This window comes from Muscardinus avellanarius, assembly GCF_963383645.1.
Source record: "Muscardinus avellanarius genome assembly, chromosome: 12".
NCBI classification, from domain to species: domain Eukaryota; kingdom Metazoa; phylum Chordata; class Mammalia; order Rodentia; family Gliridae; genus Muscardinus; species Muscardinus avellanarius.
This window is the reverse complement of record NC_137798.1, coordinates 37,097,742-37,115,053: the sequence shown is the minus strand read 5'-3', so window position 1 is coordinate 37,115,053 and position 17,312 is coordinate 37,097,742. Positions and strand designations below refer to the sequence as shown.

General features: G+C 38.4%; 1 protein-coding gene across 2 annotated transcripts in view; it reads left to right on the top strand.

Annotated features, from left to right (window-relative positions):
• Positions 1–11,637: 11,637 nt before the first annotated feature.
• HEATR5A (HEAT repeat containing 5A) overlaps positions 11,638–17,312 on the top strand; it is a gene marked incomplete at both ends in the record, with an annotated part of 101,021 nt that continues 95,346 nt past the window's right edge. For both annotated transcript variants that reach the window (XM_080706842.1, XM_080706841.1), the window contains 3 exons: positions 11,638–11,763; positions 13,315–13,526; positions 16,574–16,682. In XM_080706842.1, coding sequence (XP_080562968.1) covers positions 11,638–11,763; positions 13,315–13,526; positions 16,574–16,682 — 447 coding nt within the window. The remainder of the gene's footprint in view (positions 11,764–13,314; positions 13,527–16,573; positions 16,683–17,312) is intronic.

Below are 17,312 nucleotides of genomic sequence, written 5' to 3'. Positions count from 1 at the left end.
TAAATGATATTTATAGAAAATATGCACAACATAGCAATATTAAAGTACTATGTTAGCTGCCTGCCTCAGAAATTGGAGCTGGTTATATGATACAGAAGGAAAACTTGGAAGAGGTGATAATTATAAATATTTAAAGCTGTACATATACTTTTACTAATCTTAAAATAATAGTATGGTACTAGTCTTACTGAATAAAATGTTTTGTGTTTATATTTTTTTCAATAACTTAGTTGTCCTTATTGCCCAAAGTAATGCCTCTCTGTGGGTAAATGCACAACATATTATCCTTTTCTGTTGCATTTGTAGGTTTCTGTATGTTGAATATGTGCATATTTTTGTGTCTCTGCACAAAATAAAAATTAGTCAATACAAGTAATACATTTTTGTATAAATAAAATTACCAGAAAACTAAAATTATCTATTGAACCTCTAAAACTTTATATATATACATACACATATATACATACATACATACATACATATATGAAAAATTGAAAAAATTATGCAGGTACAATATTCCTCAGTCTTAATTCCAGAGTACAAAGGGCTCTGAAAAATTATTAACACATTTGGCAACCAAACATGGCCTGAACTGCTATTTAGTCGTTATTTATCCCATCTTATGTGAATATGCTGTGTGTGTGTGTGTGTGTGTGTGTGTGTGTTGTAGAAATATCAGTTTGATGACAGAATACTTCCCAAACCAGCATGGGACTTTGACGTAAGAGTGGTTATATTCACTCTGTTCCATGTGTTGGCCATGACGGTGGCAGCCAGAAGGCAGAGTAATATGGAGTTCTTCCAAGGAACTGTATGTGCAAAATTGTACTAGCTGGATGTCTGGCAAGGAATGAGAAGCAGTGTCTGTAAGGGAAGCCTTCAGGTGGGGCTTATCGAGGTCAGAAACGTAGCTAAGTTCTAGGCTGCTTGTGTTATTTAAGTTAGTTGTGAATTAGGTGAACCATGTGGGAGAGAGAGCCTGCTCTCCCTGTGAATCTGTGAATGTTAACCAGAATAAAAGAGCCATGAGCAGTAGAGATGAGCAGTGTGTTTGGGGTGTGTTTTTTACTGAGGATTGAACCCAGGGGCGTTTTGCCTCATCCCCAGCTGTTTTTTTTTTGTGTGGTGTGTGTGTGTGTGTGTGTGTGTGTGTGTGTGTGTGTGTGTGTTTGCTCTACTGGGCATGAAACCCAGGGGGCATTCTACCTCTGAGCTACACCCCAGCCCTGTTTTTTATTCTTTATCTTGAAACAGGTCTCACTGAGTTGCAAAGGGCCTCAATAGTAGCGGAGGCTGTCTTGAGAACTGCCATCCTCCTGTCTCACCCTCCCAACTGCTGGGATTACATGCGTGAGCCACCATGCCTGGCTTCTCAGCCATTTTTGGTTTTTTGTTTTGAAAGAGAGTCTCACTAGGTTGTTGAGAGTCTCACTACATTGCTGAGGCTGTCCTTGAACCTGCAACCCTCCTGTCTCAGCCTCCCAAGTACTGGGATTACAGGCATGAGCAACCTATACCTTCCAGAAAGGAGCGTTCTTAGGCAGACCAAATCTAAAGACTAAACAAGGAAGTTTTAGGTGGCAGATTATGCAAGCTGCAAGTAGAAGGAGTTATTTTGAAAATTGAGCAAGAGTTCCTGTCCTATCCTATAAATTCTTTTGTGTTTGGGGAATAATGGCATCTTGTACATTTTTCTCCTGTATTAATAGTCCCATATTTCTCTACTTTTAGAAATATTTATATTAAGCTGAGCGTGGCGGCTCACACCTGTAACCCCAGCACTTGCGAGGCTGAGACAGGAGGATTTCAGGTTTATAGGCAGCCTCAGCAACTTAGTGAGGCCCTCTGCAACTTAGTAAAACTCTATTTCTATTTCAAAATAAAAGAATAAAATAGGGCAGGAGCTATAACGCAGAGGTAGAATGCCCCTAGTTCCATCCCCAGTAACACACACATATCTCTATTAAATTGCATTTCAGTCTCCCTCATTACTATCAGCTATCTGCTATTAGTCATGTCAAAACAGGCATTGAGGGATGTATGTCAGTAAAGTCCATGAGTCCTGAAGCAGTCACTTGCTCTGTGGACTTTTTGTTTGTTTTTACTTCCTGGTACAATATTCTCAACGAGGGAATCAAGCAGTGAGATTTCTAGAATGGTTTTTAGATGAGTGGTGGGAGATACAGAAAAGTTAAGCTTCTCTTTTATTTTAAAATCTCTTCTTGGCATTCCTAAATGCTCAGAGTGGATTCTCTTCCCCAGGAGAAGGTGGGAGAGTTCGGTGTATAGAATAGAGAGTGATAACAATTGTTAAAAATAGCCAAAGTCTGAACAAATCTTTAGTACTTTTGGATTTACTGTCTCAGTGGAGAGGGCTCTTTGGAAGCTGATGCCTCTGGAAGACCTAACACTTGAACAAAATGCCTCAAAGCGTTGGAGAAGTAGGAGAGTAAAGTGGTGAGAAAGCACAGCAAAGAACTGGGTGCTTCTGCAGCTGGGCAGTAACTGTCAGGAGAGCAGCAACTGGAGACTGTGTGAAGTACAGGAGCGAGGACAGCGAAACTAAACGTGGGTGTTACCGTCTGTTTTCCATTTAAATAACATTTTAGCCCCAAACATTTACCCTGCCTCATACTGGGGATCAAATCCAGGGCTTCGCACATGCTAGGCAAGCTCTCTACTACTGAGCCTCTGGACAGATTACTTAACACCTATATCTATAAAATGAGAATAATGTATACATTTCAGTGTTACAAAGATTAAAAGAAATAGTGAGGTAAAACATTTTGGTACGTAGATCTTCTTAAATATCATGGCTGTTTTCTTTTTCCTGTCTTTGCTTTATTAGTTGGTTCCTGTTGCTCAGTCTTCCACTACCCAGAACTTACTTTTTCAGTACCAGGGAGTGAACTCAGAGGCATTCTACCTCCAAGGCATACCCCACGTCCTGTTTTGTTTTTGTTTTGTTTTGTTTTAAAACAGGGTCTCATTTGGGTGTGGTGGTGCACTTGTACTCCCAGTACTTGGGAGGCTGAGATGGGAGGATTATACGTCCAAGGGCGGCCTCAGCAAATAGACTTTCATCCCAAAAAAAGGTCTCTAGTGAGGCCCTGTTTCAAAATAAAATAAAATAAGGCTGGGTATATAGATTGGAGGTAGAATGCCCCTGGGACCCCAGTTACCACCCCCCAAAAAACCCAAAAACAAAATAGAATCTCACTGGGTTGCTCAGAGTCTTGTGCAGTTTCTGAGGCTATCCCAAGTACCGGGATTACAGGTCCGCACTTCTGAGAGGTTTTCTACACTTGAGAGATTTTCTCTTTTGTAATCTAGAAGGAGAATTGCTGGCGGCAGCTATCCTCTGGTTGAGGTTCCCACTGTCAATCTTTCTTTCATTGAATCCAGCATGTGCCATTTTTCTCATCCTTAACAGTAACATGTAGTACTTGGGGGAAAAACAAAGAGGAAAGCAAAGTAAATTCCATCGCTCCTCTAGCCCCTTCTCACCACAGCTTGATATAAATTCTTTGTTCTTATAATTCCTGTCTCTCTTCTGTTCTACCCTAACTTCTCTACAGTGCATGGGATGCACTCCCCATGGGTCCTGGGAGCTCTGCGTATTTGTCCTTCCTATCGCCTTGTTATACAGTGTAGAGAAACAGCATTCTCATTCCTACCAAATGTGAGGAAAATATTTTTGGTATCTCTGTACGGTGGATATATGTTCATTATATATGTTAAAATAAGGTATTAATTTTGTACCTGGGGCATGTTACAATATAGGCTTTTGTGGTATGACTAAGGAAAAACATAGATTCATTTGATTGTATGGAAATTTACATTCCAAATTCCAAAAATGAAATTTACAAGTTTTAAATTTATGGTGAAACAATTTTTAGTACAACTGTAAAATCACTTAAAAAATATGAGTAACTGTCCTTTCTTTACTCATATTCCAGGAATAACAAGAGAAGATTCTGTTTATGTTTAGAATTCTGAATGTTAGATAATTTGATCCCAAATATTAATCAGAAAAGGTCGCTCGCGCGCGCTCTCTCTCTCTCTCTCTCTCTCTCTCTCTCTCTCTCTCTTTTGGCAGGTATGGGGATTGAATCCAGGGGCATTCGACCTCCAAGCTACACCCCCTGCCCTATTTTTTATTCTTTATTTTGAAATAGGGTCTCAACTGAGTTGCAAAGGGCCTCACTAAGTAGCTGAGGCTGGCCTTAAACCGCAATCCTCCTGTTTCAGCCTCCCAAATGCTGGGATTACAAGCGTGTACCACCATGCCTGGCTCCTCAGAAATCTTATAAGTAAATATCTCTAACTCATTCTTTCATTTTAAGTAGAAATATGACATTGATTTGTTATATATCCTTCTATTTCTAATGAAAAATCCTATTATAATATGAATAAAAATAAAATTTTGTTTTTTCACCTATAGCAATCTTTTAATGATTAGTATTTCAAGGTTGTATTCTATAAAACTCCAGTTCCAGGAGATATTACCTACAGGAATAAGGGAAAAAATAGAGGTGGGGAAAGAGGTACCTAAAAAATCATATGTTATATCTGTGCGCATGTATGGAGAAACTCTAAGGAAAACTGCCAAGCTCCTCATTTTCCAAAAGTATTTCAACTCGGTACTTCTCCAAAGAGAACACTTGTTCTCATTCTTTGGCACTGTTGTTTTGCAAAGCATTCTACTGTTTTATCTCTAGATCTCTCTCTTAGTATGTAAAACTTCTATACTTGTAGTTTTCATAATTTTATGTTGTTTTCTTTTCTTTTTTCTTTTTTTTCTTTTAACGGTACTGGGAATAGAACCCAGGGGCATTCTACCTCCCATCCCTATTTTTTTTATTCTTTATTTTGAAACAGGAGCTCACTGAGTTGCAAAGGGCCTCACTGAGTAGCTGAGGCTGTCTGTGAACTTCCTGTTTCAGCCTCCCAAATGCAGGGATTACAAATGTGTGCCACACCCAGCTCTTTTTTTTTTTTTTTTAAACTAGGGATTGAACTCAGGAAAATTCTATCTCTGAGCTACATCCCCAGCCCTTTTACTTTTTTTTTTTTTTTTAATAAGGTCTTGCTAAGTTACATACTAATTTTCTATGGGAGCCTAATCTTTGAGTATGTCAAGCATAAGCCATTTTCCTAGTGTCTGCCATGTACATTGTTTCCACTTTTTATTCCTTTGCTCCTGTAATTAATGCTTTATACTTCTAATAGTTCTATTTTTTATTATAAAATGTTCAAAAGTTGGATGTTTGTTTTTGTCAAAAGGTTTTTATGTTTTTATGAAATCTGATATATTATGTTGTTTTTTAAAAGAATTGAATCATATGTACTGCCACTAGTCATACAGAATTATCACTGTTCCTAAAATCTCAGTACTGACTCTAAAATAGTTTTTGCTTTATTTATTTACTCGTATGTATTTAGTGATATGATAGATTGAGCCCAGGGGAGTTCTACCTCTGAGCTATACCTCCCAGACCTATTTTATTTTTTATTTTGAAACAGGGTATCACTAAGTTATTGTGTACTAGCCTCAAATCAGAGATCAGCCTCCCAAGTGCTAGGATTATAGGCATGTGCTGCCGCAACCTGGCTAAGTTTTTTTCTTTATATTTAAATTTAATATATGTATAATTTTTTAACCATTCAGCTAAATCAAATTATTACTGAGCTTAAAATCAGTATAATGTAGCCAACATTTTAAAGTATTAATGATAACCAATTTATATTTAGAGTTGTTATAGAGCATGTTAGAAAGACTAAGATTATACAAAATAATGTCATAGGTGTCAATTTTTTTGTCAGAGACTTTTGTGCTATTTTCTAAAGCGATTTTTTTTTTTTTAGCCAAAATGTAAGATAGTATGTTTATTGTGGGAAGAGAGAAGCAAGTCATTTCAGAATCAAAGATGGAATAAATATAGGTAGCATTTATTTTATTTTATTTTTTGTAGGCCTAGGGATGGAACCCAGGAGCATTCAACATCTGACCTACACTCCCTGCCCTATTTTTTATTCTTTATTTTGAAACAGGGTCTCACTGAGCTGCAAAGGGCCTCACTAAGTAGCTGAGGCTGTCCATGAACTGTGATCCTCCAGTCTCAGCCTCCCAAATGCTGGGATTACAAGCGTGCATCACCATGCCTGGCTTACAGACAGGATTTAAAGATCATCAAGCTGTACTTTAAGAACTCTAAAACTATAAATGATTTGTGTTAGTGTCCATTTTACCCTAAAGTCAGGAAAGTACAGTAGTTAAGGTCAGCAAGCCAATGTTAGGGTCATGCCTAGAGATTTGTGAAGAACAGTAATAAAAGCACCTTGTGGTCTCTATGGGGCAGGCACAGCCTTCCATATAGAACATCTCAAGCATGACCTAATGCTCTGCATAACTCATGAGTTGTCATTTTGTAACCTATAATTTGGCAAAGCTTAAATAACAAATGGGAATCTGAGGTCAGGGTAGAATGATCAGCTTCTTTCTAGACTGAAGTTAATTACTGTATTTTTTGGAAACTTGTGGATTTTGGCATTTGTGTATATTTCCTGAAGTGTGGAGTTCTTGAGAGCTGGTTTTGTTTATTTTCCTTTATTGTTATTTTTTTTAAAAAGCCCGAAACTAGACTGAAAAAGGTTAAGAATACTTCCCCCCGCCCCTCCCATACATTTCAACATGTTTTCATCTCTACCATAATAGATCTATAAACCCGAGGTAGAGAAAATTGTGTTAGCCCTTTCTATCAGGACTGGCATAATCAACAGCCTATGTCTTTCTTTGAGATTGTTGGAGGTATTTGCACTAATTGCCTACATGCTAACCTTGAATTCTGGTAATTGGCCTACTTGAGTCTCCAGAGAGGCTAGGGTAACAGAGAGTGCAACTGCACTCAGCTTAATTTAATTGTGCACTTGCATGTGTGTGCACGCACACTCCCTCTCCCTCTCCCTCTCTCCCTCCACACTTGTAATCCCAGCATTTGGGAGGCTGAGACAGGAGAATTGTGGTTTGTAGACAGCCTCAGCTACTTAGGCCCTTTGCAACTCAGTGAGACCCTGTTTCAAAATAAAGAATAAAAAACAGGACAGGGGGTGTAGCTCGGATGTCGAATGCCCCTGGGTTCCATCCCCAGACCCGCAAAAAAAAAAAAAAAAACAGAATAAGTGACCCTAAGAATAAGTGACACATTAACATTTCTCCTTGGAGCAACTTAAGTCTAGAAGTTAATACTGTGCTGACGATATTTTAACTAATACTTAATACTATATTGCATTCATGGAGAGTCAAAATACACATTAACCTTATTAAATGCCCTCAGAAATCTTTTATTTGGGAGGGTACTGGGGATAGAACCCAGGGGCATGTTACCTACAAGCTACACCCCCAGCCCTATTTTTTATTCTTTAATTTGAAACAGGGTCTCACTGAGTTGCAGAGGGCCTCACTAAGTAGCTGAGGCTGGCCTTGAACCATGATCCTCCTGTTTCAGCCTCTCAAATGCTGGGATTATAAGCGTGTGCCACTATGCCTGGCTCCTCAGAAATCTTATAAGTAAATATCTCTAACTCATTTTTTCTTTTCTTTTTCGTGTGTGTGTGTGTGTGTGTGTGTGTGTGTGTGTGTGTGTGTGTGATATACAGGGGATTGAACCCAGGAGAATTCTACCTTTGAGCTTACCCCCAGCCCTATTTTATTTTATTTTTTAAATTTTGAAACAGGGTCTCACTAAAATTGCAGAGAGCTTCACTAAGTGGCTGAGACTGGCTGTGACCTGTGACCCTTCTGTCTCAGCCTCCCAAATACTGGGATTAGAGATGTGTACCACTACACCCAGCTTTCTCACTTTGTTTTTTTAATTTTTTTTTGGGGGGGGGGTTCTGGGGATGGAACCCAGGGGCAGTCTACCTCCGAGCTATACCCTCTGCCCTATTTTTTATTCTTTATTTTGAAACGGTCTCACTGAGTTGCAGAGGGCCTCACTAAGTAGCTGAGGCTGTCCACGAACCCCGATCCTCCAGTCTCAGCCTCCCAAATGCTGGGATTACAGGCGTGCGCCACCACGCTCGGCTCTCACTTTTTTTAATATGAGGTTTCCCACCCTTACTAAAATGCGGAACCTGATCTGTGTTTGGGGAATAATGCAGTAATCTGATGTTGCATAATATACCACGATTATAAGTTCTAAGCTTTATAAAAGTGCATGGACTCCTGGATGTTTCAGGGGGTTAACTGATGAAAGAGTAGTGTCATTAAATCTGTAGTCAGATGGCTTAAATGTAAGGCCTTAGGAAAGCTACAGGGCTATTCTCTGCCTCAAGTTTCCTATTTATAAGAGGGCTAACAAAAAGGGCTAACTCATAGACAGTTCTAGATTTTAAAATTACTTACTTATATTTATTATTTATTTTGTGGTAGTGGGGATGGAACCCTGGGGCATTGTATCTCCGAGCTATACCCACAGCCCTATTTTTTTTATTCTTTATTTTGAAACAGGGGCTCACTGAGTTGCAAAGGGCCCCAACTAAGTAACTGATCCTCCTGTCTAAGCCCAGCTCAATGTAATTTAAAGTAGTTTCTAGATCACAGTATAAGATCAGCAAATAAGTGACTGCTCTTAATTTTTTTTTTTTTTTTTTTTTGCGGGTCTGGGGATGGAACACAGAGGCATTTGACCTCCGAGCTACACCCCATGCCCTAGTTTTTTTTATTCTTTATTTTGAAACCAGGTCTTACTAAGTTGCAGAGGGCCTCACTAAGTAGCTGAGGCTGTCCGCAAACCACGATCCTCTGGTCTCAGCCTCCCAAATGCTGGGATTACAAGCGTGTGCCACCACGCCCGGCGACTGCTCTTAAAAATGGCTAGCTTTGAAGCCAGGCATGGTAGCACATGTTTGTGCTACCATGTGCTACTTGAGACAGGAGGATCACTCAGGTTCGAAGCCAGCTTCAACTACTTAGTGAGGCTTTCAGCAACTTAGTGAGCCCTGTTTCCAAATAAAAAATATAAAATAGGTCTGGGAATGTAATCTGTAGGTAGAAAGCCCCTGGGTTCCATCCCCAGTACTACACACACACACACACACACACACACACACACACACACACACACAGCCTAGCCTTACAGTTGGAGCAATAGCTATTTTATGAAATCATTTTTTCAAGTAGTCATTAAATATACTATGAAAAACATGTAAGTATATTGCTCTATATGTTTTGGTAGATTGATCACATTATAATCTTTATAGAAACATAAAAAATGGAAAAAAGAGACATTGGCTAGGCATAGTGGCACACACCTGTAATCCCAGTTACTTTAGAGTCTGAGACAGTAGGATCGCAGAGTCTGAGACAGTAGGATCGCGGGTTTCACACCAGGTTTAGCAATTTAATGAGACTCTTAGCAACTTAGCAAGACACTGTTTCAAAATAAAAAAGAATATGAAAAGAACTAGGGGTGTAATTTGAAGGTAGAATTCCCTCAAGTTCAGTCCCCAGTACGGGGGATGGGGGAGAAATATTGGGAAAATAAGCATTCCTTGGGTGTTTGCAGGATTGTGTTTATATTAAAACTTACAGCAGGTAACACTGACTGCATTCAAATCCATCTTCCTAAAGTGAGACGTCAAGGAAGAGCATGCGCACATGTTATTTGTGAAATGCATTTGCTTAGTATACCCATAGGACGTGTGTGGCGATCTCAGGTGCATCGTAGACTTGGGGCTTTAGAAGTGAGATTACCAATATGAACTGCCTGCTTCCTGTAGGAGCAGTTTATTTGAGGACTGTGTAGAGGGCATTAGAGATAACTTTATGCCCTGCTTATGATCTCAAGCTTTTTGCTGAATTATTTATTATCACATTGTGTTAGCTATATTGCTACTTGATAGATCATTTTACACTACAATATTGCTGCTGTCTGAGGGGGGAAATGTCTCTTCAGCAATACTAACGACCTCTAGAATGGGTAATTTGATTCCTAAGTTAGTATTTTCATTTGCACTGGTGGTTACAGAAAGTTTCCTTGTATTGCTAAGTTAATTTTTTCCCCTAAGCAATCATAGATAATTGAGTGCAAACTTGCTTTTCATCTTCTGTATACTTAATGGGTTTTTTTCCCCAGAAATTATTTATCTAGCCTTATCCTGAACTGAATTTTTTTATGTGTTTGTTTTGATACGAAAGGAAAAGAAGACTTTTTTACACAAGAAACTAGAATTCATTTTGTCTCTGTAAAAGGGAATTTCTTGGCAGCATTGTTTTGTATTGTTCCTTGTTCCATAAAAATGACATTATTTCTGAAAATAATCTAAGTTTGGTTTTTTTTTTTTTTTAAAGGACCCTCCATGCAGGGTCAGGGGTGGTATTGGATGGACAGGTTTGATTGGGAAGGGACTACCCAGCTCACTAAAGAACAGATTTGAGAAGACAGTGATTGTGGGGTGGGATTGTGTCCTAGAAACTAGAATATTGGCCCAAGGCAGAGGACACAAGTAAGACAAAGAATAGGAATTGAAAACTTAAATAAGATAATTCATCAAAGTTATATAAAACTCCTTAAAATAATTATTTCCATTATTTGCCATAGAAATTGAGAAATAATGGAACGAAGGCATGCTAAATGGAAACTGATCTGCTCTCCCTGTGCAAACCATCCTCCTGCCATAGCCTCTTGAGTACCTGGACCACAAGCTTGCACCACTGTTCCCAAGTATTTTTTTTTTTTTTTGTGGGTCTGGGGATGGAACCCAGGGGCATTCGACCTCCGAGCTACACCCCCCTGCCCTATTTTTTATTCTTTATTTTGAAACCAGGTCTCACTGAGTTGCAAAGGTCCTCACTAAGTAGCTGAGGCTGTCCGCGAACCACCATCCTCTGGTCTCAGCCTCCCGAATGCTAGGATTACAAGTGTGCGGCACCACACCTGGCTTTCAGATTCAGCTATTTAGTGAGGCCTTCCACAATAAAAAAAAAAAAATAGGGCTGGGGGTGTAGCTCAGAGGTAGAAAGCCCTAGGCTTCAATCCCCAGTGCCAGGGAAAAAAAAAAAAAGATTGAAAAAGGGCTGGGGTATAAGTCAATGGTAGAATGCCCTGAGTTCAATCCCTAGTATCACCAAAATTAATAACAACAGTAGCAATAATAATTTATGAAGGTAGATTTTGTGTCCATGTTAATCATAATTTATTATTGGAGCTGGGCGTGATGGTGCACACTTGTAATCCCAGCGCTTGGGAGGCTGAGACAGGAGGATCACACAGGTTCAAAGTCAGCCTCAGCTGGTTTAAGAGCCCTGTTTCCAAATAAAATATAAAAAAAATAGGCGTGGGAGTGTAGCCTGAAGGTAGAAGGCCCCTCGGTTCCATTCCCAGTACCACGAAAAAAAAAAAGAACTTATTATTGGAATTTTTCCAGATTCATTCTAGAGTAGTTGTGAAAGATATATATATATGCTTTTGCTTTTCAATGGAAGATTTCCTTTTAAAAGAAATTCTTTAAAAATTTACCTTTTTTGTTTCCTTTAAAAATATTTTTTCTCTATTGCAGATTTTTGTCCTTAGGTATATTGACTGAAGTTTAATGAGAAGAATCTTGACCATCTAGGAGAATTTGCAGCAAGGAATGGAATTAGCTCATAGTTTACTGCTGAATGAAGAAGCATACAATCAACTAGGCGAAGTTCAGAAGGCCGAATTTATTTTTGAATGGTTGAGATACCTGGAGAAGCTTTTGGTAGCAACCAGTCGGGTGGGTAAAATGATAAAAGATGGGGGTTTAGGAGTTGTTGCTTCTTAGGTGCCAGATAATGTTAACGTACTTTGGTTTGATTTTTTGTTCTGTCCAGACTAAAGTAGATTAGCGCTAAGAAGTTAAACTTTATTAAGATATAATGATAAAATATATTTTGCCTTCTTCCAAATTGGCATTTTAATGTTATAAGTAGTTTGATCTATTCAAACAGAGAGAGATTAGCCAATATATTTGATATTATTTGTAAAATACTTATAATACTTAACTACATCCACATTGTATTAGTCTCATTTTCATTATTTTATAAATCTTATCTTTTTCCATGTATATAAACAGTGTAGTACTTTATAAATAGGGAGTTTCACTTTAAAAAGGTATGAGTAGTGTAAGGAGACTGAATTGAAAAGCCACTAGATAAACATTCCCTCTGAAAATCTCATTAAATAGGTACAAGAAAAGAAAACATTTATCAGTTATTAACATTTTTCTCCAGTGGATTACAGTTTACTGCTTTATTTATGCAGATATATATGGGGACGTAGGATTCATAAAAACTAAGAAGGTCTCGATAATCATACAGATTTTTCTTTCAAATATATAAAATTTATTTATTTATTTATTTATTATTTTTGTGTGTGTGTGTGTGTGTGTGGTACTGGGGTTCCTGGAAGCCCTTCTACCTCTGGGCTACACTCCCAGACCTATTTTTACATTTTCATTTTGGAAACAGGGTCTCCTAAGCCAGCGCGCGGCTGGCTTCGAACCTGCGCGATCCTCCTGTCTCTGCCTCCCAAGCGCGGGGATTACAAGCGTGCGCCACCACGCCCGGCTATTTTGTTTTTATTTTATTTATTTTGTGTGTGGGGGGGGTACTGGGATGGAACTCAGGGGCTTTCTACCTCAGGGTACACTCTCAGACCTATTTTATACCTTATTTGGAAACAGGGTCTCACTAAGTAGCTGAGGCTGGCTTCGAACCTGTGCGATCCTCCTGTCTTTGCCTCCCAAGTACTGGAATTACAAGCATGCGCCACCATGTCCAGCTTGTTTTTATTTTTTAATTTTTATTTTATTTGCGGGTCTTGGGGATGGAACCCAGGGGCATTTGCCCTCCAAGCTACACCCCCTGCCCTATTTTTTTTTTTTTAATTTTTATTTTGAAACAGGGTCTCACCAAGTTGCAGAGGGCCTCACTAAGTAGCTGAGGCTGTCTGCCAACCGTGATCCTCTGGTCTCAGCCTCCCCAAATGCTGGGATTACAAGCGTGTGCTACCATGCCCGACTCAATTATATAAAGAAAGATTTAAAAGAAATAGAGCCCTTGTCTTTTATAAGAGAGACTGCCATAGTGTGGTTTATCTTATTTTGGAGGTATACCTACCAAGGCAACAAATTACGCCCAGCCCTCTAACTTTTATTAAAATTAATTCTGTATTTTTCTAGAGTCTTTTTAGTTAGTTCTTAAATATATGAAAGAAAAATTAAATTAGAAGATTGCATGTATGTTGACTTTAAATCTTTTTTTTTTTTTATTACCTCTTTTTCCAGAATGATGTAAGGGAAAAACAGAAGACTCTTGTTGATCAGCTACTATCTTTGTTGAACAGCTCCCCAGGGCCTCCTACTCGCAAACTCCTCGCTAAGAATCTAGCCATACTTTACAGTATTGGAGACACCTTCTCTGTTTATGAGACAATCAATAAATGTAATGATCTTATTCGTAGCAAAGATGATTCTCCAAGTTATCTTCCCACCAAACTGTAAGTTAAACATTAAAACTGAGCAGAAAACAAAATATTGCTTCTGAATTGTGTGATTTTTATACAAAGTCCTCAAGCTACTCAGCAATTATTTTGAAACCAAATACAAATTCAGTTTAACTCTTTTTTATTTTTTTAGTGGTACTGGGGGTGGAACCAAGGGGCTTTTCTATCTCCAGGCTATATCCCCAGACCTATTTTATACTTTATTTGGAAACAGGGTCTCACTAAGTTGCTGAGGGCCTCACTAAGTAGCTGAGGCTGGCTTTGAACCTGTATGATCCTCCTGTCTCAGCCTCCCAAGCACAGGGATTACAAGTGTGTCCCACCACTCCCAACTAACTCTTTAAAATTTTTAACATTTTATTACTGTCTTGAGAAAATCCTTTAAAAATATTTTAGACATTTTTGAAATTTAGGTTTGAGATTCAAAGCATTTCTAAAATTTTAGTGCTTGACTATTTAAGAAAATATTTTACATTCTTCAGAATTTGGATATTCTTTTAGTTTTTAGGTCTTAGTAATAAAAATTGATAATAAATTTAAAAATACTCTTCTGAGATCCTAAGAACAGCTTAGTTTCTTTTTCCATAGGATCTAGTTTATCTTATTAACTGTTATTTTAGAGAAGGCAGTGAACCATATATGATTTCACAATAATTCTGTAGAAATAGTTGCTATTCTAATTTTTAGCTTACAATAGAATATATTATAAAGCTTGTGAATTTCAAACTAAGACATTTTTTTGTTTTTCTTTTATATTTAAGTCCTTTGATTATCTAATATGTTTTCCATTAAAATATTTTGTAGAGCCAGGCATGGTGGCGCATGCTTGTAATCCCAGTACTTGGGAGTAGCTAAGACAGGATTGCAGGTTCACGGCTAGCTTCAGCAACATAGTGAGGCCCTCTGCAACTTAGTGAGACCCTGTTTCAAAGAAAGAGTTAAAAGATAGGACTGGGGGTAGAAGGCCCCTCCCTGGGCTCTAGCCCCAGAACCACAAATTTTATTTTGTAGTGTAGAACTTGGGGGCTGAAATTTAGATTAATTGAACATTGATGTGTCTGTCTGTCTGTCTGTCTATTTTGTGGTGTTGGGGATTTAACCCAGGGCCATTCTATCTCCAAGCTACCACCCCAGCTCTGTTTTTTATTTTTTATATTGAGACAAGGTATCCCTAAGTTGCAAAGGGCATTACTCATCCTCCTGTCTTGGCTTCCCAAGTACTGTGATTAACAATATTGTACTACCACGCCTGGCACTGATGTGTCCATTTAAAATTCTTGTTATTGGAAGTATAATTACTTCATATTCACCTATCATGCCTTATGAATTTTTTTTTCAGTACTGGAGGTTGAACCAGGGGTATTCTACCTCTGAGCTTCACCACCAGCCTTTTTTATTTTTTATTTTGAAACAGGGTCTTCCTGAGTTGCTAAGGCTGCCCTTGAACCTGCAATTCGTGTGTCTTAGCCTCCCAAGTATTGGGATTAGAGGCATTCACCACCATACCTGGCTTATTGAGATACTATCAAAGGTCTTACTATACAAAATTTTATTATCAACAAATGATGGTAGGGCAACTGGATATCCACATATAAAAGAGTGAAGCTGGATTCTTCCACCACACTATGTACACAAAATTAGCTCAACATGAATCTTAAATCTAAATATACTATCTGAAATTATAAAACTTTTTTTTTTTTTTTTTTTTTGCAGTACTGGAGATTAAACCCAGGGGCATTCTAATACCTTTGAGTTATACCCCCAGCTCTATTTTTTTTATTATTTATTATTTTGAAACCGGGTCTTACTAAGTTGCAGAGGGCCTCACAAGTAGCTGAGGCTGGCTGTGAACCATCCTCCTGTCTCAGCCTCCCAAGTACTGGAATTACAAGCTTGCGCCACCACGCCCAGCATTATAAAACTTTTAGAAAAACATATACTAAATCTTTGTGCTAGCTGGGCATGGTGGCACATGCTTGTAATCCCAGCATTTGGGAGGCTGAAACAGGAAGATCAAGGTTGGCAGACAGCCTCAGCTACTTAGTGAGGCCCTTTGCAACTCAGTGAGAGGCTGTTTCAAAATAAGGAATGGAAAATAGGGCTGGGTGGGTAGCTTGGAGGTAGAATGCCCATCCTCAGTACTAAAAAAGAAAAAAATCTTTGTGGTTTGGATTAGAGTTTCTTAGCTACAACACCATAAACACCATTGACAAAAGAAAATATCCAATGATACTTTATCATAATTGAAAACATTTGTGTTTCAAAATGTATTCCCAAGAGAGTAAATCTAAAGCCGGGCATGGTGAGCACACTTGTAATCTTAGCATTTGGGAGGCTACTACAAGGAGGATTGTGGTTTGCAGACAGCTTCAGCTACTTAGTGAGGCCTTTTGGAACTCAGTGAGACCCTGTTTGAAAATAAAGAATAAGAAGCCGGGCGTGGTGGTGCACGCTTGTAATCCCTGCGCTTGGGAGGCTGACACAGGAGGATCACGCAGGTTCAAAGGCAGCCTCAGCTGGCTTAAGAGACCCTGTTTCCAAATAAAATATAAAATAGGTCTTGGAGTGTAGCCCAGAGGTAGAAGGCCCCTGGGTTCCATCCCCACTACCGCAAAAAAAAAAAAAAAAAAAAAAAAAAGGCCGGGCTTGGTGGTACACGCTTGTAATCCCCACACTTGGGAGGCAGAGACAGGAGAATCGTGCAGGTTCGAAGCCAGCCTTGCTAGCTTAAGAGACCCTTTTTCCAAATAAAAATATAAAAAATAGGTGTCTGGGAGTGTAGCCCGGAGGTAGAAGGGTTTCCAGGAACCCCAGTACCACCAAAAAAAAAAAAAAAAAAAAAAAGAATAAAAAATAGGGCTGTGGTGTAGCTCAGAGGTTGAATGCCCCTGGGTTCCATCCTCAGACCCACAAAAAAAGAAGAAAAAAAGTGAAAACTAACAAAATGGAGAACATTTTTATAATACTCACCTTTACATATTTTAAGATCTTTTATTCCTCTTTTTAGACATGACTAATTTCTAATTTAATTGTTGTTTCAGTGCTGCAGTGGTATGTTTGGGTTCCTTGTACAAGAAGTTGGGTAGAATACTGGTTAATACCTTTACTGACACAGTGGGGAATATTCTTAAAGCTATGAAGAGTGCAGAAGTAAGTAACTAAGTTCAACCAAAGAATAACATAGTAGCATTTTATAGGTTTTATGCTTTCTTGAATAATAAAATAGCTTTTATTATATTATTATAAACATACATAGGTATCTATTTTTATGAATTAAACATTTGTAGATGCTATACATTATGTACCCTGTATATCAAATTCTTGCTAGAAAAACCATAATACAGTAGAATTTTATGAATTCATATAAATCCAAATGGGGGGGGGTTTCCATTGACAGACCCATCTTTCTTCCTCTCATTCACCTTTCCATTTGATATTATTTACGAGTGCCAGAGCAAGTGCTTGTCACCAGGAACTTGGATATTTGATAACTGCTATATACCTGGTGAGTGGATTATTATCTAGCATCAGAAGGAAGGAAGGAGTGTAAGAGGGAAAACATTGAAGATGTACCTTAGAGTTTAGATGGCCTTTTAACTGCCAGGGGAGCATGTTCTTAACTTTATCTTCATTGATCTGTTTTTATCATTTACTACTCTGAAACACCCTTGTTATTTTTTTTATTTTTTATGTGTATGTGGTACTGGAGATTGAGTCCTGGGGCATTCTACCTCAGAGCTACACACTCAGTCCTATTTTATTTTTATTCTGAAACAGAGT